Source organism: Salvelinus fontinalis, chromosome 1 (assembly GCF_029448725.1).
Source record: "Salvelinus fontinalis isolate EN_2023a chromosome 1, ASM2944872v1, whole genome shotgun sequence".
Lineage (NCBI taxonomy): Eukaryota > Metazoa > Chordata > Actinopteri > Salmoniformes > Salmonidae > Salvelinus > Salvelinus fontinalis.
Genome location: NC_074665.1, coordinates 27714594 through 27742345, shown reverse-complemented (window position 1 = coordinate 27742345; position 27752 = coordinate 27714594). Strand labels below are relative to the sequence as shown.

General features: G+C 41.9%; 2 protein-coding genes across 2 annotated transcripts; both read right to left on the bottom strand.

Moving 5' to 3' along the window:
- Positions 1-903: 903 nt before the first annotated feature.
- On the bottom strand, positions 904-13806 carry LOC129851703 (uncharacterized). Its single transcript, XM_055918217.1, has 7 exons — positions 13688-13806; positions 7099-7493; positions 4996-6322; positions 4675-4880; positions 3191-3313; positions 2835-2931; positions 904-2029 (listed from the first exon to the last, which is right to left on the bottom strand). The coding sequence occupies exons 2-7, from the start codon at positions 7444-7446 to the stop codon at positions 1845-1847; spliced, it is 2286 nt and encodes a 761-aa protein (XP_055774192.1). The 5' UTR covers positions 7447-7493; positions 13688-13806; the 3' UTR covers positions 904-1844.
- A 1843-nt stretch (positions 13807-15649) lies between these two features.
- LOC129851687 (succinate dehydrogenase assembly factor 4, mitochondrial-like) lies at positions 15650-27554 on the bottom strand. The gene is made up of 3 exons (XM_055918216.1): positions 27373-27554; positions 21173-21286; positions 15650-19939 (listed from the first exon to the last, which is right to left on the bottom strand). The coding sequence occupies exons 1-3, from the start codon at positions 27455-27457 to the stop codon at positions 19830-19832; spliced, it is 309 nt and encodes a 102-aa protein (XP_055774191.1). The 5' UTR covers positions 27458-27554; the 3' UTR covers positions 15650-19829.
- Positions 27555-27752: the final 198 nt, after the last annotated feature.

Below are 27752 nucleotides of genomic sequence, written 5' to 3'. Positions count from 1 at the left end.
TGTTTTGGGATATTTTTATTCTGTACAGGCTTACATTTTTTCCCTCTGTCATTTAGGTTAATATTGTGAAGTAACTACAGTGTTATTTTCTCATATCACAACCAAAGTCTGTAACTGTTTTCCCTGAGCAGTTTCTTTCCTCTCCGGTAACTGAATTAGAAAGGACACCTGTATCTTTGTAGTGACTGGGTGTATTGAGCCTAATTAATAACTTCACCATGCTCAAAGGGAGATTCAACGTCTACTTTTTTAAATTTGTACACTACCCATCGGTGCCCTTTGTGAGGCATTGAAAAACCTCTGGTCTTTGTGGTTGAATCTATGCTTGAAATGCACTAGTCGATTGAGGGATCTTACAGATAATTGTATGTGTTGGGTACAGAGATGGAGTAGTCATTCAAAAATAATGTTACCCACTATTATTGAACACAGAATGAGTCCATGCAACTTATGTGATTTGTTAAGCAAATTTTTACTCCTAAACTTATTTAGGCGTGTCATAACAAAGGGGTTGAATACTTATTTCAGCTTTTCTCCCCAATTTCGTGATATCAAATTGGTAGTTCCAGTCTTGGCAACTCCCATACGGATTCGGGAGAGGCAAAGGTCGAGAGCCATGCGTTCTCCGAAAAAACGACCCTGCCAAGCTGCACTGCTTCTTGACACACTGCTCACTTAACCCGGAAGCCAGCCGCACCAATGTGTCAGAGGAAACATTGTACAACTGCCGACCGAAGTCAGCATGCATGCGCCCGGCCCATCACAAGGAAACGCTAGAGCACAATGGGACAAGGACATCATGGCCAGCAAAAACCTCCCCTAACCCGGACAAATTGTGCGCCGCTTCATGGGTCTCCCGGTTGCGTCCGGCTGTAACACAACCTGGGATTGAACCCGGGTCTGTAGTGACACCTCAAGCACTTCGATGCAGTGCCTTAGACTACTGTGCCACTTGGGAGGCACTAGCTTTTCATTTTTAATTAATATGTAAAAGTTTCAGAAAAATTAATTCCACTTTCACATTGTGAGGTATTGTGTGTAGATCAGTGACACAAAATGTCAATTTAATACATTTTCAATTCAGGCTGTAACAACAGAAATGTCGAAAAAGTCAAGGGGTGAGAATTCTTTCTGAAGGCACTGTAAATTTAAAAAGCACTTAACAAAATAATGAATCAAAAGCATGACAACAGTCAAGTGGTCTCTTCCCAATACAGCAAGGTCCATTCCACTATTTTTTAACCAAGTGCAGACACTTTTTCGGCGATTTCACTTAGTTTTGAGAAACTTAGACCCCCGCAATAGACTTCCTCTTTGCATGCTCTGCATTATGGGGGCTACGGAAAAAAAAGCAAAGGCTTCAAAAAACACCCAAATACGTTATTTTAGTGATACAGGTCATTAGATCATGTACACATGAAATTCCAAACTTTATCCGCAACATTATATTATTCCATTTTGGGCGACTCGATCTGTTTCCCCTACCAGCCTTTGTTAATGTTTTTCCGTAGCCCCCACACTGCAGAGCATGCAATGAGGAAGTCTATTGCGGGTGGTCTAAGTTTCTCAAAACATGCCATTGGCATAAAAAAAAAAAATACATTTGGTGAAAAAAAATGTGAACCAATCCTTTAAGGCATGTCAAAGTGAAGAAGCTCCTCCCCCCCCCATCAAGCCTGCTCCACCAATCCACACTCATTCTTCATTACTGAAAGAGAAAACTGTCTTCTTATGATGATAAATAATAAAACTGATAACATGTCACTAGAGGGTGCTATAGAGTAATCATATCCCAATCTCTACATAACCGTAGAAACATACTAGCCATGCATCGAATGGAGCCCTCACTGAGCTGTCCCCTGGACCGCCATCCTATCCGGGTCCCCTGCCTGGGTCTCCTCTCTCCCACTGGGCTCCCTGGGCTGGGTCAGTCTGTCCATGGCCGAGATAATAGAGGAGAAGAGGTGCTCTGAGTGGGTCTCCAGTGCCTTGGACTGCCTCTCAATGAGACAGAGGGTCTCTTTCAGAACTGGGGGACATAAGAAGAGGAAGAGAGAGAGGGGGGAGAGACAGGGGAAGAGATAAGAGAGAGTAGTATAGAAAACAGAAGAGAAATGGGAAACTGTAGTGGTACATTTCACATTCAACCCACTAAGATTCCTTCTTGTTTGCCTGTGACATGTAACAACTTGGAATAAGAGAAAGAGAAGAAAACAGAGCCTCAAAACTCTTAGTCATGCATGGCCACATTCTCCTCACATCATTTCCTGCTTCTGTCAGAGGAGAGGACTGTGGGTATAGAATTACGCCTGACCGCCAGAACAAATCTACAGTATGCCAGTGTTAGGTGTTGAACTGAACTATATGGGACCTGAAACAATTAGTCAAGCTCACCACTGTTAGCAGACAAGAAATTCTACCCTTTGATCAAGGTAGCCTTCACACAAACAAGTAAACTCATTTGTCATTTGGAGCCCTTTAAAAACACAGGCAGCGCCCACTTCAACAGTCTCAGATGTTGTTGCTGTATCATGCAAATCATTTTACGCTTCCGTTAGTAAAGGAGCACAAGTGTATTTCAGAATTCACAAAGGGAAATAGTGTAGGGTGGTGTGTTGGCCTCATCGTCTTCTTTCGGTTAAAACACACCCTTTACTAAGAAGAAGTCTGGTCTGACAGGCTGATCCGCTTGAGAGCAGGATCATTCCTGTGTGAAGGCAGCCTAATTTCTAAACCTGTCCTAATTATCAGGTGGTGGGTGACACCTTAGATACAGTAGCTATAAATTAAATAGCTGCAGGCAAAGAGTAACTTGTCAGTGATGGAAGGGTCACCGGGAGAAGTGGAGGTCAAACAACCCAGGAGAAGCTCTCCAGTTTGCAGAACAGAGGTGGTCAGGGGCTGGTGGGCGTTTACTTCTCTCTGAAACCTCTGTGGAGGGAGAAAGGGAGGGGGAAGGAGAGAGTGAGATGGGGTGAAGAAGACAAAGGGAAAAACAGAGGGAGTGGGGAGAAAGAGGCATATAGAAATATTAAGAGAGAGAGAGATAGAGAGAAGGGGGCAGAGTGGGTTGATTAATCCATTTTCGCAAGATATAAAGCTGAGAAGACGCGTAGTGTACACCCGAAGAATTAAACATAGAATTGATTTATATGACAATTTAAAGTATCTGTGTATGTGCACCACTGACTTTATAATCCGCCAGGGATGACTTGACACTCTTGATGTCCACAGTGGGCGGCTCCAGCACCTCCATCCTCTCCACCACCGTGTACAGCCATTGGATGAGCTCCTCCAGGTTAGAACAGAAGGTCTGATGGGTAAACAGGTCGTAAGTCACAGAATTAATATCAAATTGCCCCACAACAACTTGTTTGTGGATTTGAATATAGTAGTATTTAAAGGTGCTACACATGGGATTTGTGTTGTTGTTGAATTTGTGCATTGTAATTTCAGAAAATGTCCATAATATATCTGTAGTAATAGTGGAATGATAGTGTTTCACAGTATTACTTACCCGCCAGTGTTGTGATTGGCTGTGATAGCGGCAGCTGTTCTGACTTTGTGGCTGTGCTTCAGTTTGTTTTAGTTTAAGTGAGAAAACAAGTACTGAATAGTGTAGGGAATCATTGTATCACCTAAATCGCCGAGAAATATATTTCCAGCAACAAAAAATATTGTTTTTACGGCTGTTTGAAGCTGGTGAACTAAAACCGAAAGTAAGAATATTTTTTCGTATTGAAAAGATGTTTCAAGGTGATTTAGATGATACAATGACTCCCTACGCTACCCAGCGCTAGTTTTCTCATATAAACTGAAATTGATTGAACAGTGTAGAATTTTTGCAAATATCACAGCCAATCACAGTAATACTGTGAAACACCATCATTCCGCTATTTGCGCCAGATACACTGAGTGTACAAAACATTAGGAACACCTACTCTTAGACTGACCAGGTGAATCCATGTGAAAGCTATGATCCTTTATTGATGTCATGTATTAAATCCACTTCAATCAGTGTAGATGAAGGGGAGAGGACAGGTTAAAGAAGGATTTGTAAGCCTTGAGACAATTGAGACATGGATTGTGTATGTGTGCCATTCAGAGGGTGAATGTTCAAGACAAAAGATTTAAGTGCCTTTGAACGGGGTATGGTAGTAGGTGCCAGGCGCACCGGTTTGTGTCAAGAATTGCAACGCTGCTGGGTTTTTCATGCTCAACAGTTTCCCGTGTGTATCAAGAATGGTCCACCACCCAAAGGAAATCCAGCCAACTGTGGAACGCTTTCGACACCTTGTAGAGTCCATGCCCCGACAAATTGAGGCTGTTCTGAGAGCAAAAAGGAGATGCAACTCAATATTAAGAAGGTGTTCCTAATGTTTTGTACACTCAATGTATTATGGACATTTTCTGAAATGACAAAATTGGCAATGAAAAAAATGATATATATATCCTGTGTGTAGCACCTTTAAGAGAGATGTACATATGTACTGTACATGTATTATGCAATATACCATTATCAACACCTTGCACTGATTGTGTAATGTGTATTGTATTTCATTGTGCCGTGTATCATACTGCATTACGCTGCATTGTATTGGTGGAAGTGGCATATGCTTGTTATTATATTCCACAAAATACAGTGATCATCTTACAGTAGCTCTCTGTCCTAACCTGGATGTGCTGCATGAGGGACTCCCTTTGCACCTGCACCCCCTGGCTCCCCGTCTGGAACTCAGCCAGGGTTAGTCCACTCAGCTGGTCCACCATGCCCGCCGCCTCCCTCAGACTGGCCCTTCTCACTCCCCTGCCTACTACCCCAGCCTCCATCCTAAAACCAGAGCCTCTGGCTGCCTGGAAGGACTCCCCACAATGGATTGCTTCAGAGGCGGAAAGTATTTGAAGTCAAACACGTGCTAAATTAAAAACTATTACAAATACTATAAAATCCCATAAAATAATAGAGCTTACTAAAATGCTGCCACCAACACTTACCTTTATTGAAGTATTGAAGTGCTTCAGAAATGGACACTTCCTCTTTCTCCTTCTCATCCTCCCTTTCTTCCTCCTTATTCTGCTCCTGTTCTTCTATCTCCTCCTCTGCCTCCTGTTTCTCTGCCATGGTCATGCAGGACTGGGCGGACGTGTTCCCCCTCTCCAGGGAGTCCCAATTGGCTGTGACAGACTGGCTGAGTTGGGCCGTCACCTCCCTGACCTGCTGGGACAAACCCTGGAGCTCCTCCAACTGCTCCGGGAGAGGCCAGAACTCCTCGTCCAAATCCCACTTTCCGAGGTATCCTGGCCGGGGAAGGATACTGGTTGTGCGGATGAACGTGGTGGAAGAGGAAGAGGAGCTGCCATGTTGGCGGTAGTGACCTCCCCCGCTACGATGTGAATGGTTCAGACCACCACCACTTCCACTATTGTCCAGACTCTCTACTGATAGACCAATAGGGTCCGCAGAGAAGAAGGGGCTAGTGGAGAGGCGACCATCAGAGGACTTGGAGTGTGAGAACCCACGCAGCTCAGATGACCTCTGACCTATACCCAGCATCCCCATCTCCCTGGCCCTACTGGTGCCCACCCCTGCCGCGACACTTAGGGAAAAGTCCAAAGCTGATAGGCTGTTGGAGCTACAGAGGTGGTTCAGTTCTATCCCCGAATCCAGGAGGCCCGGGTCTGTCTGGATAAGAGACCCACCCCCGAGCTCAGAGGTATCCCATCCACCCACCACCCTACCTGGCCTCAGGGGGTAGGTGTAGTCCAGGAGGCTCTGATACTCCTTATCAGGGTCCCAGCTCGAAGAGTGTCGGTCTGGGGAGTGGGGCAGGGAGCTGGAAATGGTACAGGGCCAGCAGTTGGCCTGGTGGGGACACATGGTTTGGAGCGCAGGGTTGGAGCGACCCTTGGAGTCGCCCACTGAAGGGCCTACGTTTAGATACGTTTCCCCTCCCCCTTCACATGATTGATAAACTTCACCTGCAACCATTCTCCTGCAACCATGCTCTGTCCGTCTCTGTCTGGAGGGGTGCAAATGGGGGATGTAGGAAGGCGAGAGGGAGGATAGCAGAGTGGAGGTCCACTTGGGTCTGAGTGGAGTAGAGAAGCTATGGACCTCCAGGGGTCGGCTGGAGAGGCTGTGTCGGCCGGGCTTGCTGCCCATGTATATTGACCTGAAGGTGGGTTCTTTGTGTGACAGCCTGGTCCTGAGGTCTGACACCCCCAAGGAGGTGTTGAGGTCCTCTTTGGAAGCTGAGCAGGGTGAGATGTCAGCCTGAGAGGGGTTGAAGTTGTCTGGGGACTCCTGTTCAGCCCATCTAACCTGGAAGTCAAACACTCTATTATGATGGTCTGCTTCATTACTGCTACCTTCCCACTTTCACTCCTATGGTGAGGGATAGAGTAGGAGTAGGTACAGCTAACATACACTGTAGTATTCATTGTTATTATTTCTATAGTAGAAGTAGAATTAGTGGGCCTCCCGGGTGGCGCAGTGGTCTAGGGCACTGCATCGCAGTGCTAACTGCGCCACCAGAGTCTCTGGGTTCACCCCCAGGCTCTGTCGCAGCCGGCCGCAACCGGGAGGTCCGTGGGGCGACGCACAATTGGGCTAGCGTCGTCCGGGTAAGGGAGGGTTTGGCCGGTAGGGATTTCCTTGTCTCATCGCGCTCCAGCGAATCCTGTGGCGGGCTGGGCGCAGTGCGCGCTAACCAAGGGGGCCAGGTGCACGGTGTTTCCTCCGACACATTGGTGTGGCTGGCTTCCGGGTTGGAGGCGCGCTGTGTTAAAGAAGCAGTGCGGCTTGGTTGGGTTGTGCCTCGGAGGATGCATGGCTTTCGACCTTCGTCTCTCCCGAGCCCGTACGGGAGTTGTTGCGATGAGACAAGATAGTAATTACTAGCGATTGGATACCACGAAAATTGGGGAGAAAAGGGGATAAAATAAAAAAAAATATAAAAAAAAGAAGTAGAATTAGTTTCAAAGCAAAAAAATAAATCAGGTCATCTAAATTTAACATGTGTTCTTTATACTTCTCAGAAGTCATACAATTGTAGCAGTCAATGCATTTGTTACAAAGCATATACACTCCCATCTCACGTATTCTGGGTGCTCCTGTAGGTATGATTTCTTTAGGATGGAGGTCTGCTGCTCTGTGGTGGTGACCACCGGTGCCCTTATAGAGTACTGCCTCCTGTCACTCATATAACCGGAGGTGGGTGCCATGGTAGCATTCTTCCTGGAACCACCGCTGTCCCCTTTCCTCCTCTCCTCATCTCCTCGTCTCCTCCTCTCCTCGTCTTTGTCTTTGGAATGTTGGGTTGTTGTTCTGCCTGTCCCACTCCTCTGGATAAACTCTGGAATCCGGGTCTTCTGTCGCCCACTGCAGCCCTTGGACCCCATCGGAGAGACGTATGCTGGGAAGGCCCTGTCAACTCCCAGCTCCATGGTTACAAGGAAAGGCCCAGAGATGCGTCATGTGTCCAAGGCAACCGCTGAAATTGACAGCAAAAAAAATGTACATTTCAGTCTGTAAACAGTTGTTGCGATGTAAAACAAAGACTGGTTGCATAGTCAGGGTTGGCAGCACAGATACGTATGAGGGTGCTTATTGGGTCCATGTGAGTGGAATGATATCATATGTTTGCTCCTGGCTGCCTGACTCGCCTCACTGGTCTCATTAAGTCTGCATGCTCAGGCTTGCCTTGCCAGTGTTCGCTGGACCAGGAGAAAGAACACTGCCCTTTGTCCACTTCTGCAGTGTACCTGCAGTAACGTAGCTACAACCAGACAGACCAACCATATAAACACACAAACATTTAGCATTCATCCAGCTAGAGCCGCCTGACAAGTCACGCTGATATGGCAATGTAAACCACCATATTAGGGTAACGTGAGGTAACAAGTGGTTTATTTATAGTAAGGCTCCTCTAATGGTATATACACTAAAAGACCAAAAGTATGTGGACACCTGCTCGTCGAACATCTCATTCCAAAATAATGGGCATTAATATGGAGTTAGTTCCCCCCTTTGCTGCTATATCAGCCTCCACTTTCTGGGAAGGCTTTCCACTAGATGTTGGAACATTGCTGCATGGACTTGGCATGGACATGGACATGGCTTCCATTCAGCCACAAAATAATTAGTGAGGTTGGGCACTGATGTTGGGCGATTAGGCCTGGCTCGCAGTCGGCGTTCCAATTCATCCCACTGATCGCGACAAACCATTTCTGAATGGACCTCGCTTTGTGCAAGGGGGCATTGTCATGCTGGAACAGGAAAGGGCCTTCCCCAAACTGTTGCCCATAAAGTTGGAAGCACAGAATTGTCTAGAATGTCATTGTATGCTAAACGTTTTAAGATTTCCCTTCACTGGAACTAAGGGGCCTAGCCTGAACCATGAAAAACAGACCCAGACCATTATTCCTTCTTCACCAAACTTTACAGTTGGCTCTATGCATTCGAGCAGGTAGTGTTCTCCTGGCACCCGCCAAACCCAGATTCGTCCGTCGGACTGCCATTCTTTGATGAACTGACTTGTTGGAAAAGTGGCATCCTATGACAGTGCCTCGTTGAAAGTCACTGAGCTCTTCAGTAAGGCCATTCTATTGCCAATGTTTGTCTATGGAGATTGCATGGCCGTGTGCTCAATTTTATAAACTTGCCAGTAACGGGTATGGCTGAAATAACCGAATCCACTCATTTGAATGGATGTCCACATACTTTTGTATGTATGTACAGTGCATTCGGAAAATATTCAGACCCCTTTACTTTTTACACATTTTGTTACGTTACAGCCTTATTTTAAAATGGATGAAATAAATGTTTTTCCTCGTCAATCTACACGCAATACCCATACTGACAAAGTGAAAACAAGTTTTTTGAAATCTTTGCAAATGTATTAAATATAAAAAACAAATATTCAGATCATTTGCTATGAGACTCGAAATTGAGCTCAGGTGCATCCTGTTTACATTGATCATCCTTGATCATCCAATCAAGTTTCTACAACTTGATTGGAGTTCACCTGTGATAAATTAAATTGATTGGACATGATATGGAAAGGCACACACCTGTCTATATAAGGTCCCACAGTTTACAGTGCATGTCAGAGCAAAAACCAAGCCATGATTGTGTTGAGGCACAGATCTGGGGAAGGGTACCAAAAAAGGTCCCCAAGAACACAGAGGCCTCCATCCTTCTTAAGTGGAAGAAGTTTGGAACCACCAAGACTCTTCCTAGAGCTGGCCGCCGGCCAAAATGAGCAATCGGGGGAGAAGGGCCTTGGTCAGGGAGATGACCAAGAACCCGATGGTCACTCTGACAGAGTTCCTCTGTGGAGATGTGAGAACCTTCCAGAAAGACAATCATCTCTGCAGCACCACCAATCAGGCCTTTATGGTAAAGTGGCCAGACAGAAGCCACTCCTTAATAAAATGCACATGACAGCCCGCTTGGATTTTGCCAAAAGGCACCTAAAGGACTCTCAGACCATGAGAAACAAGATTCTCTGGTCTGATTAAACCAAGATTGAACCCTTTGGCCTGAATGCCAATCGTCACGTCTGGAGGAAACCTAGTACCATCCCTAAGGTGAAGCATGGTGGTGGCAGCATCATGCTGTGGGGATGTTTTTCAGCAGCAGGGACTAGGAGACTAATCAGGATCAAGGGAAAGATGAACAGAGCAAAGTACAGAGAGATCCTTGATGAATCTCTGCTCCAGAGCGCTCAGGACCTCTGACTGGGGCGAAGGTTCACCTTCCAATAGGACAATGACCCTAAGCACACAGCCAAGACAACGCAGGAGTAGCTTCAGGACAAGTCTCTGAATGTCCTTGAGTGACCCAGCCAGAGCCCGGACTTGAATCCGATCGAACATCTCTGGAGAGACCTGAAAATAGCTGTGCAGCGACGCACCCCATCCATCCTAACGGAGCTTGAGAGGATCTGCAGAGTAGAATGGGATTAACTCCCCAAATACAGGTGTGCCAAGCTTGTAGCAGCATACCCAAGAAGACTCAAGGCTTTAATCACTGCCAAAGGTTCTTCAACAAAGTACTGAGTAAAGGGTGTGAATACTTAAGTAAATGGGATATTTCCCTTTTTTTTATACACATTTCCAAAAAACTGTTTTTGCTTTGACATTGTTGGGTATTGTGTGTAGATTGATGAGGGAAAAAACTATTCAATCCATTTTAGAATAAAGCAGTAACGTAACGAAATGTGGAAAAAGTCAAGGGGTCTGAATACTTTCCCGAATGCACTGTATGTATATAAAGTGTAACGGTATTCGTCTTCGGATGAAGAGTAGTCATCGGACCAAAGCGCAGCGTGGTAATTGTTCATGTTATTTTTATTAGAACAGAAAACACTAAACAAAATAACAAAGAGAGTGAACCGAAAACAAAACAGTCCTGTAAGGTGCAGCAACACAAAACAGAAAACAACTACCCACCAAAACCAACATGGAAAATGTCAACCTAAATAGGCTCCCCAATCAGAGACAACGAGAAACAGCTGTCTCTGATTCGGAACCAACTCAGGCCACCATAAACCTACATACCCCTAGACCATACAAAATCCCCATAGATAAACAAAAACCCTAGACAAGTCAAAAACCCCTAGACAATACAAAAACTAAACAAACCACCCTTGTCACACCCTGACCTAACCAAAAAATAAAGAAAACAAAATATAACTAAAGTCAGGGCGTGACATAAAGTTAATAGATCAAACTTCAAAATATTTGATAAATTTACCTCAAAATTGTTTTGTAAAAGTGGCTTAAAAAATGTAATTGACAGATAACATTTATAACTGAGCAAGAGTAGTGGCAGCAAGGGAAATTGGTGACCAGTAGCGTTGCGTGGATAAAATCACAAGGGAAGCCAAAACAAAAAGCCATATTACAACCCGTGTTGTGATAATTGCATTGTTTGCCCTATAACCTGTTAGTTCATATGCCTTTCCACCGTGATATATGGGCATAGGGCCGAGACAATAAGAAAACACAATGGCAGAATCAATTCAACCATAACCTTTGTTTCATCACAAAACCGGAGAGCAACCTCTGTCCGGTGAAGTCCACAAAGCATATTGCATGTAACAAACAGTTACATGACCTACAACATGGTCCAGTAAGTTAAGTTTCCCAAATTTTCAGACGACTTATCTATTGATTTAGAACCACAGAGTTACCACAAGTCGCAAAGAAAACAGGAGCTACTTCCACTATTCTAGCACCATTTCAACTTCAATATTTCAAAATTATTAAATCACCTACTGTATGCATAGACAAATACAGCGACATCTAAAGAGATACCAAAAACAATTTAGTCCAATCAATGTAAGCTAAATATATTGTGGCTGTCCATGTTGACGAAACGTTCTATGACTGTAATAGAGTACACGCTATTAGTTTTTGTTGTCGTAGGATACCAGACGGCATCCCTAGCCGCGTCCTCAGAGCATGCGCAGACCAGCTGGCTGGTGTGTTTACGGACATATTCAATCGCTCCCTATCCCAGTCTGTTGTCCCCACATGCTTCAAGATGGCTACCATTGTTCCTGTACCCAAGAAGGCAAAGATAACTGAACTAAATGACTACTAGCACTGACTTCTGTCATCATGAAGTGCTTTAAGAGGCTAGTCAAGGATCATATCACCTCCACCTTACCGGCCACCCTAGACCCACTTCAGTTTGCATACCGCCCCAATAGGTACACAGATGACGCAATTTCCATCAAACTGCATACTGCCCTATCCCATCTGGACAAAAAGAATGCCTATGTAAGAATGCTGTTCATTGACTATAGCTCAGCATTCAACACCATAGTACCCTCCAAGCTCATCATCAAGCTGGAGGCCCTGGGTCTCAACCCTGCCCTGTGCAATCGGGTCCTGGCGGGCCGCCCTCAGGTGGTGAAGGTAGGAAACAACAACTCCACTTCGCTGACTCTCAACACTGGGGCCCCACAAGGGTGCGTGCTCAGCCCTCTCCTGTACTCCCTGTTCACCCACGACTACGTGGCCATGCACGCCTCCAACTCAATCATCAAGTTTGCAGACGACACAACAGTAGTGGGCTTGATCACCAACAACGACGAGACAACCTACAGGGAGGAGGTGAGGGCACTCGGAGTGTGGTGTCAGGAAAACAACCTCTCACTCAACGTCAACAAAACAAAGGAGATTATCGTGGACTTCAGGAAACAGCAGAGGGAGCACCCCCCTATCCACATCAAAGGGACAGCAGTGAAGGTGGAAAGTTTTAAGTTCCTCGGCGTACACTACCGGTCAAACGTTTTAGAACATGTACTCATTCAAAGGTTTTTCTTTATTTTTACTATTTTCTACATTGTAGTGACATCAAAACTATTAAATAACACATATGGAATAATGTAGAGAATGCCAAGAGTGTGCAAAGCTGTCATCAAGGCAAAGGGTGGCTACTTTGAAGAATCTCAAATATAACATATATTCTGATTTGTTTAACACATTTTTGGTTCCCAAAACAGCTCTGGAACGACCTGTACGATGGCGTGTTCCAGTTCCCGCCAATATCCAGCAACTTCGCACAGCCATTGAAGAGGAGTGGGACAACATTCCACAGGCCACAATCAACAACGAAGGAAATGTGTCACACTGCATGAGGCAAATGGTGGTCACATCAAATACTTGCTGTTTTTTTGATCCACGCTCCTACCTTTTTTTAAGGTATCTTTGACCAACATATGCATAACTGTATTCCCAGTCATGTGAAATCCATAGATTGGGGCGGCAGCGTAGTGACATCAAAACCTAGTGGTTAGAGCGTTGGGCTAGTAACCGAAAGGTTGCAAGATCGAATCCCCGAGCTGACAAGGTTCAAATCTGTCGTTCTGCCCCTGAATCTGCTCCTAGGCCGTCATTGAAAATAAGAATTTGTTCTTAACTGACTTGCCTAGTTAAATAAATAAAAAGGGCCTTGTGAATTTATTTAAATTGATTGATTTCCAAATATGAATGATAGAAATGTTGTATTAATAGGAAAGTTACTTTCCTGCATAACCATCCCGATTCCGGGATAATTGTCATCAGCATAGCGAATAGCATAGCGCCACAGTCAACTAATATTACTAAAAATATTTATAATCATGCAATCACAAGTGAAAAATACCAAAACACAGCTTAGCTTGTTGTTAATCCACCTATGGTGTCAGATTTTGAAAATATATTTTACAGCGAAAAATTAAACTCACAGACAATATTAAGACAGTTTTGGAAACTTTAGAGTGTTTTCTATCCTAATCTGACAATTATATGCCTATTCTAGTTTCGGGTGCTGAGAAATAGGCAGTTTCAAATGGGTACGTTTTTTAGCCAAAAACAAAAATACTGCCCCCTAGCCTTAAGAAGTTTTTAAGTAGGAAAAAGCAGGAAATGCCAATTAGACTGGTTTTGGATTTCTCCCAGACCAAGATGATTATGGAACTGACGGTTTATGACATAGCCCCTCTACCCTCTAGTAATTTAATAGGATCTCTATGGCGTTGTCAATTAAAGCCTACTACAGCAGAGTAGGCTTTGTTAGAGATCCTAACAAAGACTATTACCTATTACCTTGCCTACACGATTTGAAATATCCTACTGTATTATGTCTGAATACAAACAAATACACATCAATTTAATGAATGTAATTTCGTACCTCTCTGTTGAAGCTGATCAAATCATTTCGGTCCCCAGTGCTTCTTTGTTACTTTCATTTGAGGGAGAACAGTTGTGGATACTGGCTTAGCAACAACTTGTTTGCCTTTAAACACACATGGCAGAGCAATGCACAGTGAATAACTGATATTGTTGTTAAAGAGCCAATGAGTCTTCTTGCCAGACTTACAGACATTTCTGGGAACAGGACTAGTTTTCTTGTATATATTTATCTTATTAAGAGAGCCTAACTTTCAGAGGTATGCATGTAATTTGACACCTCAACAGGTAATTTGACACCTCAACACTAACTAGGGTTGTGCACTGTGAAACTGTCTTATAGTATGGCCTTAATATGCACATTTAGCTAATAGCAGAGTTTTAAATGAGGACAATGATACAGAAGCTTTGCTCTGTGAGAAAACCCTCTAATGTTTTAGGATGCTGACTACTCTTCTGACAGGCAATGTTTTTTAGGGGTCTGAAAAAGTGCACAGATCTCACTGGGCACCAAAGGTAAACCCAGTGATTCCAAACAAATGAACAAAACAAAGCAGCGATCCTGGGTGAATAAAGCTTGCTCACTGTCCAAAATGGTCCCCGTTATAGACATCTATTTCTTGGTTAGTTTGGCCTACATTTCCTAATCTTGTTTGTAAAGAAAGCTCTTAATTGTCAATCTAATGTGTCAAATAAAGTTCCTAAGAGCCTTCCAGGTCTTTCAAAAATCCCATCTTTGTGTGAAAAACAAACAACTATGGTTGCCAGGCTGAAACAAAATAGCCTAGAGTTTACAATAATTTATGGTTCCTAATATTTTAACTGTGATTCGCTACGTAGGTCCTAGTAACTTTAAATGATTGCATGGGTCTACACAAAGTACAAGTCAAAGACCAGTCAATTGAGAAATAAAAAAATTACCAGTGCAGGGCTTGGGGGGGTGGAGGGGGGTCCGTGTACATTTAGTTAAGATTTCTGACTCCAAACTGAGAATTAAAAAAATGGAAAACGGTAAATGTTCCATTTTTCGTTTCTGAATTTGAAAAAGAAAATTGACTTTTTTCTCATTTATTGCATCAAAATTGGACATGGAATAACAGAAAACAAATAAAATGCATTCCATTTTTGATTGTAGTTTTTGTTCACACATGGAAGTACATGCCTCCTCGTAGAATATTCACGGGGCTAGGTTGGCAGCACAATTCTGTCGCTTGACAATCTTTACAGTTCATTCACAGATGGTAAGGTATGTAGGCTGGTTGACGCGACCTGCAGGCCTGTTTGAGGGACAACAGGACAGAACATATCAGAATTCTTGAACTTCAGCTGAGACCCTCCTCTCCTTCCACGTCCTTCAAGGAAAGACCCTTCTTTGAACTTCCTTTAAGGCATGATGCTCTCAGTGTGCCTCTCCATTTCTCTCATGTCGTGTGGTATTCTGTCGCTCTCTCTCCAGGATACATTAGGGGAAGTTGTTTTGTTGTTGGCACCAACATCATTGCCAAGCAGTTGACTTGGCAAAGTTCAAGTGTCATACAAAGTGGGTAATGTTGAGCCCCCAAATCCTGTCTGTCACTGAATCAATTACATATCTTAAACATATACAGTTGAAGGTGTGGTCTGTACCTTGTGAATATTCCCTTTTGATTGCACAAATATTCCCATTTGTTCTCTCAGCTTTAAAATAAAGATGTTTTTCAGAATTACTGCCACAGGCATATGTTAAATAGTCAGGCACTCGCACATTGGAAAAGAGTGGAGGGGGTCAGAGAATTAAGAGGCAAAGGCCTGAGGCTATAGCCCACAAACAAATGACCGGCCTGGCCTGAGTATTTAACATATGGTATATGTCTATGGCAGTCATTCTGAAAAACATAGTTCTATTTTATAGCAGAGAGAACAAATGGGAATATTTGTGCAATCAAAAGGGAATATTCACAAGGTACAAACCACACCAACTGAATATGTTTAAGATATTTAATGGAGTAAGTGACAGACAGAAGTAGGGGGCTCAACATTACCTACTCGGTATGACACTTGAACTTTGCATGTCACACGTGTTACGTGACTGGATCACAAACAGACATTTCTAGTATACATAAAAGCAACGTTCAGGGAATTGTATTAATTTTGACATTTGCTCAGTACTTGAAGGGTGAATAGAAACACTTGCACAGACCTCTTTGAAGGTGCTAGCACATTACTGCCATCTAGTGGATGAAATTGTTTACAACACGGGGGTTAATTCTGTAAATACACTACAATTCAGCCATATGAGACTTGACACAGGATTATTAATGTTAACTTCAACCCATATCAGATATAATGATATTGCAGACTTTATTGTACATACAGTACCAACACATACATGAGCATAATAATACAGCCTGTCACATTTAACACTTCATCCAAAGTGCTTTACTGTAAAATGTTAAAACAGGCTTAAAAAAAAGAAATGCTTGCTGAAGCGGATTGCTGCATTTGGTTAGTACTGAATAGATGTGTAAAGACCAGGGTTGGGTAGGTTACTTTCTAAGTGTAATCCGTTTGTTACTAGTTGCCTGTCACAATTGTAATCAGTAATGTAATTTTTGGATTACCCAAACTCAGTCACGTAATCTGATTACATTCTGTTACATTTAGATTACTTTCCCCTTAAGAGGCATTAGAAGAAGACAAAAATGAATGTTACTAATTGAACGACATCTATTGCAGGATAGATCAATGTTAAAGTTTACATAGCTGGTCATATATGTATGTTACATTTTACTTTATGGGTTGGTTATGTAGGCTTCTTCTAACCCATCGCTTTCTACTACATATAATAATACGATTGAATTATATCTTTACATTAAAAACCAAAGTATCAGAATTCCAGTCATTCAAATAAATGTTATACCCCTTGATCTTCAAGAATAGAACTTGGAAATATGGAAGTATTGATTAGCCTGATTGCTTTACCTGAGCATGACCCCAAAACGGAGGACTTATTAGCCAGCCCTACTCTGTTGTTTCTGATTTTGTTGTCATGGAGGACTGATTGGGCTCATTGATTCGAGTTGAAAAATAAATGCTGTGCTCATGGAATGGCATGCTTTGAGCACTACTGAAGAAAAAAAAAGCCTCACTTGCATTCCATAGGCTTGGATTCACACTGTGCAGCTGTTGCAAGAGCACATGTTTCACTGTCTGTCCACTGGTTTCAAAAACAATGATTGATAGGCAGCTTAAACATCTTGAATTCAACCATTATTGGGTTCAAATACACATTTAGATTTGCTAACAGCAATCCACAACAACCACAATCCGTAATGCGCAAATAGCTACACGATAGAGCAGCGGTGTGATTCACATCAATGCACTATGTGGATATCAATAACAAATGATATCCGTATCACCGTAGACTAAACCATTGCTGTCCTCCTTAGTGATCTCTGAATTGCGGTCAGACTCGCTCAGGTGGAACAAACTTAAACTTGCGCCTTTTTTCAATGCTGATTTGAATGTCATTAAGAAAACAGAGAATGGTCAAAGATTTTTTGCTAAAATCCTTCTGAGTTTAAAGGTAATCCTTGAAGTAATCATCTAGTTTTTCAAAAGTATCTGTAATCTGATTACTCTATTTTTGCTTGTTATGTACCGTTTTTTTGTAATCCATTACTCCCCAACCCTGGTAAAGACAAAGTAATATCATGAAATATAATTCTGTAAAATATGATTATTATTAATATTTTACCACAGACCTTAATATAAAATATTAGATTTTATATCACAGATAAAATGCAGCAATTACAGTTCATTTTATTACTTATAAAGAGAAGGGAGGTAGGGGGATTGGGAGTTTCTTCAACCAAACCCATCTACACCCATCTATCCGCTTGTCCCACACCCATATCCCTCCATACAAGTGCCAACTGTCAACTTTCACTAAAAAACACACTTGAAGCAAATATAAACAGGTGCAGTTAATACAGGTAATGAGTGAAGAACAGGGGGACTTCTTAAAGAAAAACTAACAGGTCTGTGAGAGCCAGAATTCTTACTGGTTGATAGGTGATCAAATACTTAAGTCATGCAATAAAATGCAAATTAATTACTTAAAAATCATACACAGTTGAAGTGTACCTATGATAAAAATTACAGACCTCTACATGCTTTGTAGGTAGGAAAACCTGCAAAATCAGCAGTGTGTCAAATACTTGTTCTCCCCACTGTATATATACATGTATATATAGGGGAAGTACTCAGTAATCGACTTCCCAGCACCAATTGTATTGTGGACTTGGCTAAACTGATACTAACCTCACACTATTTTCGCTTCAGAGGAGACTTTTTCCTCCAGACCAAAGGGATAGCGATAGGGAGCACTAGGGCTCATAATTATTCTAACATATCTAGAAATGATTCAAAATCAGGTGGTGCTGAATCCAGACCGTAACCCTTTTCTCTCCAATATTCTCCCAATTCTGAGATACTTGGATAACATTTTCGTGATCTATACAGGCACCCAGGAAGAACTTTTTGAATTCCATGCTTATCTAAACTCTGAATGAACACCTTCATTTCACCATTAACTTTGACCTATCACAAATCAATGTTCTTGATCTGATGGTTATTAAGTACAAAACTTCCCTCTACAATTCTCTATAGGAAACCTACGGACAGAAATACCCTCCTTAGAGGTCAGCTGTCATCCACGTCCACTTATTAAAAGTCTCCCAAAAAGTCAATTCAGTCACATCAGAAGAATATGCAGCTTTGATGAAACAGACCATGAACCTCACACAAAGGTTTAAGGAAAGGGGATACAAAGACAATTGGGGAAAACATGCCAATGATCATTTTGAAGGACTAACAGTTGGAAAGCCTTCAACCAAAAGTTAAATAGAAAGAACATATCCCATCATGCTTCACCCAAAACTCACCATTGGGGAAGGCATTTAAGGACGCCATCAGGAACCACTGGTACATTATTGATACTGACCCACAATTGAAACCCATTTTTAAATATCGCCCAGGGTTTAACAAAATGGCCTACAAAAGTTAGAGATATTCTCGGTCAGAGAACCGTTACTACTTACAATGCGCCAGCCTGGTATAGGTGGTGTCATGCTCTTGTGAATTTTGGGTAGAGCATATGACAGGTGTCACATGTGGTTGGGCAGTCAACATTCATATACTCATATTCTGTCTTTGTAAAATCCCCTTCATCCCCAAATTTTGACAATTTATTATGGATCCCAGAACATTTCCATACTCACGAAAAGCTTATTTCGCTCAAATGTTGTGCAGTCAAGTGAAATCCATAGATCACAGCCCAATTTATTTATTTCAATTGACCGATTTCCTTCAATGAACTGTAACTCAATCAAATCTTTTAAATTGTTGCATGTTGCGTTTATATTTTGATCAGTACATGTTACAGGGTAAGGGCGTGCCAGTCAGACAAGACGTAGAAGAGCCGCTCAGGTCAGGATGTCGCCTGTTGAGTGTCGCTGAGCAGGAGCACTTCCCTTCATTGCATTGAATCAATTAACAACTGAGAGACAGGAAAGAGAAAGAGAGTAGAGTGAAAAGAGACATGGCCTAATGTAGGAATACTGACAATCAGAGGCATTGTAGATGACTCTCAATATCATGAGCATACATCAAAAAGTGAAAACATGCCAGAGTAATCTCCAGATTTTTTTTACATTGCATTTATTCACAACATTGACATCTCTGTACAGGAAGCAATAACCTTGCATGACAATCGTTCACTATCAGTGGAAGCTGCTGAGGGGAGGACAGCTCATAAAATTGTTCAGAATGGAATCAAACAGCTTTTTGCCATCCTCCCTCAGCAGCCTTTACTGTTCACTAGGCCATCATGTCTCATCATCCTCATCACCCATTTCAACAAAGACAATATCAGTGTGCAAAGTGAGTATTGCACCATAAAAAGTAAGCGAGACCGTTCTACAGACTACATGTGTATAAATGTGAAATACAAATCAGATTGTATGGTTCATGGGGAAACAGTCCAGCCTGATTCAGTATGGTGCACTATTCCTGGCCTCTTGCACAACAATCCTCAGACATAGATGCATAAGTTAGAGCTAAGGTATGTCCACATTGCATGTGTAATACACCAGGAATGGAACCTAGAAGTCGACACAGCGGCCCTTCCTCTCCCAGTCCCCGTAGCGCGTGGGTTCTGGGCCTCGGGGCCCCCCCTGCTCCTTAGTGGCTGGGTTCACATCATCAGGAAACTCTGGTAAATCAATGGGGAATGATTAGTGAGAGAGGTAATGGAGCATCCTAGAAGGTATCTGCAACCTTTTGCCTTATCTGTGACATGGTGAATATACAGTGCAGTCGGAAAGTATTCAGACCCCTGGACTTTTTCCACATTTTGTAAAAACTGAAATATCACATTTACATACACTACCGTTCAAAAGTTTGGGGTCACTTAAATGTCCTTGTTTTTTAAAGAAAAGCACATTTATTGTCCATTAAAATAACATCAAATTGATCAGAAATACAGTGTAGACATTGTTAATGTTGTAAATGCCTATTGTAGCTGTAAATGGCTGATTTTTTATGGAAAATCTACATAGGCATACAGAGGCCCATTATCAGCAACCATCACACTTGTGTTCCAATGGCACGTTGTGTTATCTAATCCAAGTTTATCATTTTAAATGGCTAATTGATCATTAGAAAACCCTTTTGCAATTATGTTAGCACAAATGAAAAATGTTATTCTGATTAAAGAAGCAATAAAACTGGCCTTCTTTAGACTAGTTGAGTATCTGGAGCATCAACATAGAAAGAGGAGTGGGAGGCCCCGGTGCACAACTGAGCAAGAGGACAAGTACATTAGAGTGTCTAGTTTGAGAAACAGACACCTCACAAGTCCTCAACTGGCAGCTTCATTAAATAGTACCCACAAAACACCAGTCTCAACATCAACAGTGAAGAGGTGACTCCGAGATGCTGGCCTTCTAGGCAAGTTCCTCTGTCCAGTGTCTGTTCTTTGCCCATCTTAGTCTTTAATTTTTATTGGCCAGTCTGAGATATGACTTTTTCTTTGCAACTCTGCCTCGAAGGCCAGGATCGTGGAGTCGCCTCTTCACCGTTGACGTTGAGACTGGTGTTTTGCGGGTACTATTTAATGAAGCTGCCAGCGAACATTAGACTCCTTAATTTTAGAGAATTTGGCAGTACATCCAACCAGCCTCATAACCGCAGACCACGTGGTGGTGGTCACACCAGATGGTCACCAGATTATGACTGTTTTCTGATCCACACTCCTACCTTTTTTAAAATGTATTATTAAGGTATCTGTGACTATCAGATGCATACCTGTATTCCTAGTTATGTGAAATCCATAGTTTAGGGCCTAATTCATTCATTTCAATTGACTGCTTTCCTTATATGGACTGTAACTCATTATTAAAATTGTTGTGTTTATATACACAAAAAAACAGTGTATTTGTCCTACTTTCAAGGGGATCCTTTGTCTTCTCATCATTCATGTCAAAGCGGCCCTGGGGGGTTTTGGCCTTGCGCAGTGGCTCCTTGTCCTTCGCTGCTCCACTTGCTGTCCGCAAGCATCCTTTACACAAGAGAACCACATTACAGCTGAGGCATTAAAAACCACTTCATACCTAACCTAAAAGATGCATTTGTGTTGATATTTTGAGATTATTTTTTACATATCAACATGAGATGATCGTTTAACAGGTTGGCTTGAGAAGGGTATCAATCTCTTGGTGTAGATTTTCTAAACAAATTATGTATGTGAGTGTAGGATCCATTTCCTGACTTAAAATTAAAATAGTTCACCTAATTTCAGTTTGTGACAAAACAAGCAAGTATAGCATAGAGAATCATTGTACCAGGGCTGACAACTTTTGAAGAAAGCTTGGAGTGAGATTTGCCATGTGAATTTCATTGCCCGCTGGCACAATCCCTTGATGGAAAATGTTACTGTTTTAAAGCTTATTTCCTGCAATTCTACGTATTGTGACATGGCTTAGGCGCAGAACCAGGGTGGAATAAAATAAAATAAATAAAAAAACTGGTCAGGTGTATTTAGGAGGCTTTGAACATTAAATGAACACACAATTCAATGACTGCTACTTTGAGATTTTGTGGGGATGAAATTTAAAGTAACATTTTAATATCAATGGTCAATGGCAGTGGGTAACCATATCAGGTTGCAGTCTCCTTGTCCATAGACTGCTTTCAAGGTATGGACACAATTGTTTAAATTTGGGTGAACTCTCTCTTTAAAAATAGGTCTGGAAGAAAATCCTGCTTGCTCTCCAGAAGGGTTGGCCTCCTCCTTGTTACAACAATTAATTTCTCAAAAATCACCCAACCTTCAAGAAAAATCTAATGAATACCAATATGCAGGAGGTTTAAGCCTACTAGTTGAAGATCCTTGCAAAGGGTCGGAAACCTTCCGGTAAATTTCCGGGAATTTTTCAGGAAATTTTCCTTGGGATGTTAAGCCTGGGAATTTGGGTAATTTCACTTAAATTCATCAAAAAAAGTTATCTTTTAACAGTGAACCTTTTTTATGGGATACACAAGGAAATTCTAGGTCTTGTGGCATATTTTGGTTAAACTATCCCCAATTCAATGGAATTGCAACCCTCTGCATGCACAGTGCATTCTTCCATCACATGTGCAGTGCACTCTTCCATCACATGTACAGCTGATTCTCAAGATCTTGCACACTAATGAGATGCTATTGAGCCCACACTTCTACACTGTCTCAGCCAAGGACTACCTGCTTTCTAGTAAGTTTTGATTACTACCTCGGTGGGGTGAATATATTTTATATGACATACATGATTTTTTGTTAACTAGTAAATAGTAGCCTACAGCAAAGTGTGTTTAAATCATTTCTAACTTGTTAACAATTTCTGCTAGTTAGTTTTTGCTACCATGTGGGTTTTAGCTTGCTTGAGCCTGCTAACTGAGGAGTGTTAATTCACCTGTTTCCATACGTGTTTAATTTTAAAATATTTCTTACAAAGCGTTGTTTAATCTAACTGCTTAACTATTTACCTGTACATGGAATTGTATTAGGGTTTTTTTCACTCATTTTTGCCACGGGCACAATATGATGTATGGAGACATTTCACTGCAGCTAATGTAGAAGGAAAACCTGAGTACATTCGCAAATACTGTGCCAAATCATATGTGAAGAATGCAACAAAGATGCAGAAACATCTGGCCAAGTGCATAAAGTTCCCTCAGCACTCACAACTAGCAACCTCTGACAAAAGTCCCTCTACTTCTATTCGAGGTGAAAAGGATGAATCAGACACCTTATCGATAGCAACAGCTCACGGTCCTCCTGGAATCAGATGTTTTTTTTTACTCAATGGAGGAACGCAGTCAGAGAAATTCTGATGAATGTCTTGCTCGAGCTGTGTATGCAACTGGTTCACCTCTGATGCTCACAGGCAATGTGTATTAGAAGAGATTTCTGAATGTTCTTCGCCCAGCATACAACCCTCCAACCAGACATGCTTTATCTACTCATTTGCTGGATGCAGAGTTCAGAGTTCAAGTGAAGGTCAAGTAAATCATAGAGAAAGCAGACTGTATTGCAATCATCTCTGATGGGTGGTCGAATGTTCGTGTGCAAGGAATAATTAACAACATCATCTCCACCCCTTAACCAGTATTCTCAACCACACTGTATATGGACTTTTCTTCTATTGTGTTTTTGACTGTATGTTTTGTTTATTCCATGTGTATCTCTGTGTTGTTGTTTGTGTCGCACTGTTTTGCTTTATCTTGGCCAGGTCGCAGTTGTAAATGAGAACTTGTTCTCAACTAGCCTACCTGGTTAAATAAAGATGAAATTAAAAAATTAAAAAATTATTCAAGAGCACAGACACAAGGGACAACAGACACACTGGTCTCTACATTGCAGATGAGCTGAAGCCAGTCATCAGTGACCTTGGACCACAGAAGGTATTTGCACTGGTGACAGACAATGCTGCGAACATGAACGCTGCTTGGTCTAAAGTGGAGGAGTCCTACCCTCACATCACACCCATTGGCTGTGCTGCTCATGCATTGAATCTGCTCCTCAAGGACATCATGGCACTGAAAACAAGAGTGCCAAGGATATGGTTAGGTATGTGAAGGGTCATCAAGTTATAGCAGCAATCTACCTCACTAAGCAAAGTGAGAAGAATAAGAGCACCACATTGAAGCTGTCCAGCAACACCAGTTTGGTGCGGTGTTGTCATCAGTCTCCTGGAGGGGAAGGAGTCTCTCCAAGAAATGGCCATATCACAGTCTGCCGACATGGACAGCCCCATCAAGAGGATCCTCCTGGATGATGTATTTTGGGAGAGAGTGGTAAGCACCCTGAAACTCCTGAAACCTATAGCAGTAGCCATTGCACGGATTGAGGGAGACAATGCCATCCTATCTGATGTCCAGACTCTGCTTGCAGATGTAAGAGAATAAAACCATACTGTCCTGCCCACTTCACTGTTGCTCCAAGCAGAGGAAACTGCAGTTCTGAAATACATCCAAAAGCGTGAAGACTTCTGCCTGAAGCCCATACACACCACAGCGTACATATTGGACCCCAAGTATGCTGGCAAGAGCATCATGTCTGGTGCAGAGATCAACAATGGTGTCATCAGTACTGTGTCTCACCACCTTGGCCTGGATGAGGGCAAGGTTATTGGCAGTCTGGAGAAGTACACTTCCAAGCAAGGGCTTTGGGATTGAGATACAAAATGGCAGTCATGCCAACATATCTCATCAGCCTGGTGGAAGGGACTTTGTGGCTCTGAGGCTCTGTCCCCTGTTGCCTCCATCATCCTCCAAATCTCACCAACATCAGCCGCCTCAGAGCGCAACTGGTCCTTGTTTGGGAACACACACACCAAAGCAAATTTGAGGCTTTTTGAGCCTGACAACGAGCCATCCTCAACAAGGTTGGAAAGTGACAGTGTAGATGAGGCCTCAGAGTCTGATGTTCAAGAGGTGGACATTGTGGAGGTCCAGGGAGAAGAGATGGAAGCCTGAGAGCAAGACAACCAAAGCTTTATTTTCTAGACTATTATTTTACAGATGTATGCTGAAAATGTTTTTGGGAGATCCGATGGATCATTGTGGATCATTCAATTTTCCCATTTGTTGTTCTGTGAAATCATCCCATGTGAAGAGTCACCTCATTTAATTACAGTTCAATTCGTAACTAAATAGTTTTTAAAATTTATATTGGAAGGATTTAATAATTTGCAATTATGTCTACTTATGATAAGGTAAAAGGTTTATGTTTCAGTCTCAATATGATATGGTAAATATATCCATTGCAAAAAACATCTAAATTTAAATGGTATTAAAAATAATTTGCATATATTTCCATTAACTCCCATATATTCCCGTTAACTCCCACGGAAAGTTTCCACCTCTGAATATTCCCCAAAATGTGCAACCCTACTCTACATAGACAAAATATAATGTATTTATGAGTACCCCTACCATCTATGCCTAGCATGTGCACAATACTGAAATGTCAAATGATATTTCATTCCTATATTTGAGCATTTAATATCCAATGCTTATTTGTATGATATTCAAAACTGTCTATGAATGGCTGCAAAAATATATAGCCTCAATTCATTTTCAAAGACCCCAAGTAGGCATATAAGATTTCAAATATGTTACTTTTTTCAGGAAACTAGACGTATGTCGTTCTTCACTACTTCACAGGAGAGACATGTGAACGTAAACACTTTTTTCTTAATCAAAATGCTTTTTTGGCAGAAATGCCTTCTGGAACATTTGAGCTTTCATGTGCCTTAATAACAAACTTGTATGCCATCTGTAAATACAAATAAAATGGTTAAATTACGAGCCTAGTTGGTTTAGCCACAGAAGAAGACAGCAAACTTCCCGCTAGCTATGATTGGCTGAGATAATGAGTGGGCTGGACATGCCCGAGAGACGAGTTCGGATCGGTCTGCCATGTAGCACGCTTCTGGCTATAATATGAGCTGGTCAGTATGTGTAGGTAATCCTTTCTAACACTTTTTTTTTTTTTTTTTAAGATATCACCTAGTAAAACTGCATAAGTGTTGCTCTCCACTTTCTGGAGGACCGATTTTTGAAATCAGTGGAATTAGAATATGATAGCTAAGGAGTTGGAGAAAATTCTCACATTTGATTGCAAATATGCAGACTGAGTCAAAAACAGAAAACACCCATCTCCAGATTACATCTTCAAACTAAGGGCAACCATGTCATCCGTAAGAGAGTCTAGCTAGCTACATTTTTAGATATTACACATTTAATTTTGTCAGAAAGTAATTTCAAGTTATTGTACTGTTAGCTAGCTAACATTAGCCGACTGGCTAGCTAGCTAACGTTATATGAATAATATTACTACACAGATCATACATGTCTCACAGCCATTTGCATTTCTAGTTACAGTCTAATGTTAGCTAGCTAACATTGAACATGGTTGGTTAGCTACCTGCAGATTCATGCAGGGTAGTAACGTTATGAGTTGGGATTATGGTTCATTGTTTAGCTAGCTAGCTACATGTCTAAACAAAAGACTCCGCTGTGCAAGTAACTATTTCAATAGAATGTTATGTCACTGTGACAACTGTCGATAGATGTAGCTGGTAAATTTGCTCTGGCTATCTACTCCAATTTCAGAGCACTCTCGTCTGAGTGTGCCAGAGCACAGAATAACTGACAAATTTACGAATGCTTCACCCAGTATCAATAAACGTTGGCAAAAAAGCATAATTCAATTGTTGCCAGCAGCACAGCTGCAGTCACCAACGCTCTGGGTAACATTAAAAAAAAGCCTAACCAGCTCTGCTAGGGCAAGTAAAATGGTCCGAGTGAGCTGTACTCTCATTTGTGTTTGGAAGTAGCTAGCAAGTTAGCCAACATTAGCTTGGGTGTTTGTCTGCTGTTAGGTCAAAACGCTCAGATCAACCCTATTTTTCAGCCAGAGTGTCCAAAACGTTCCGAGGGGGAAACACTCTGAATTTACAAATGGTCAAGCTGACAACGTTCTGTGTTTATGAACACTCCAGATTAAATTTACAAACCCACCGGTAGTATAAATCAGATTTTAGTTTTAAGAGATGGGTGGGGCTAAAACTTAAGGGTGTGAACGATGCTGAATGGTGTAGACAAAGAACTCTCCAGTAGGTACCAAAACATTAAAGGGCCATTTTATCAAAGTGAGTTAATCAACTTTCATTTTCTCAAAAGTTTATCAACTTTCAAAGCAGAATTACTTTCCAATTGTATCTCAACTGTAGTGTATAATATACAAGTTTCTAGCTCTGAGTCTCTACTTTTAGACAATGTAAAAAAAATAATAATAATAATGTTGCTACATAAGACCGGTCGGTCGCATGTGATTACACTGGCAAAATTGGGAAGGTCTGTAGTGACGCCTCTAGCACCGAGATGCAGTGCCTTAGGCCGCTGCACACACACACTGTCCTACATTGCCGAGGAAGAGCTTGCAAACAAGCGTTTCACTGTACTAATTACACCTGCTGTATATTTTGCACTTGACAAATAAACGTCGATGTTGGTGTTGTTTACCTTTCTAGCCAGCAAGCATGCGCACATTGTGGCTAGCCGCTTTGAGAAAGACACTCTTCGAGTTAATAAGATACGCACCTGTAAAAGCAGACTCCATGAATAACCCTTGGGTCGCACGAAAAATCGATGTAGAAGCACATACGCGTAGTAGAGACATGTTCATTGCCGTTAGCTAGACACACTGGTTTGATAAGAAAGGTCAAACAGTCATTTACACAACTTTATGGTGTTTTGGCAAGCATTAATGACGTCTGGAACGTCATCATATTGCGACAAAATGAACTCTGCAGTAACTACGTATGGACACCAGGGCGAGCCAAAGTGAAATGTGTGAGTCAATCAGGATGCAGTGCAAATCAGAATCCTTGGGACGTCCATACCCTAAACCCTAACATTAACCTCTACTCTTACCCTACCCCTTACCTAACTCTAACCTTAACCATTTCAAATGTCAACTG

Bases quoted from the DNA above. Each gene is read 5' to 3' on its own strand.
- LOC129851703 (XM_055918217.1), bottom strand. From the start codon at position 7,446: ATGGAGCTGGGAGTTGACAGGGCCTTCCCAGCATACGTCTCTCCGATG. The intron at 4,881-4,995 runs GTAAGTGTTGGT...CCGCCTCTGAAG, and splicing joins ACTTCAATACTTCAATAAAG to CAATCCATTGTGGGGAGTCC. The intron at 2,932-3,190 runs GTCAGTGGTGCA...CTCCCTCCACAG, and splicing joins CATCCCTGGCGGATTATAAA to AGGTTTCAGAGAGAAGTAAA.
- LOC129851687 (XM_055918216.1), bottom strand. From the start codon at position 27,457: ATGAACATGTCTCTACTACGCGTATGTGCTTCTACATCGATTTTTCGT. The intron at 21,287-27,372 runs GTGCGTATCTTA...TCTTGTGTAAAG, and splicing joins CATGGAGTCTGCTTTTACAG to GATGCTTGCGGACAGCAAGT. The intron at 19,940-21,172 runs GTAGGACAAATA...TTGATTTACCAG, and splicing joins GACAAAGGATCCCCTTGAAA to AGTTTCCTGATGATGTGAAC.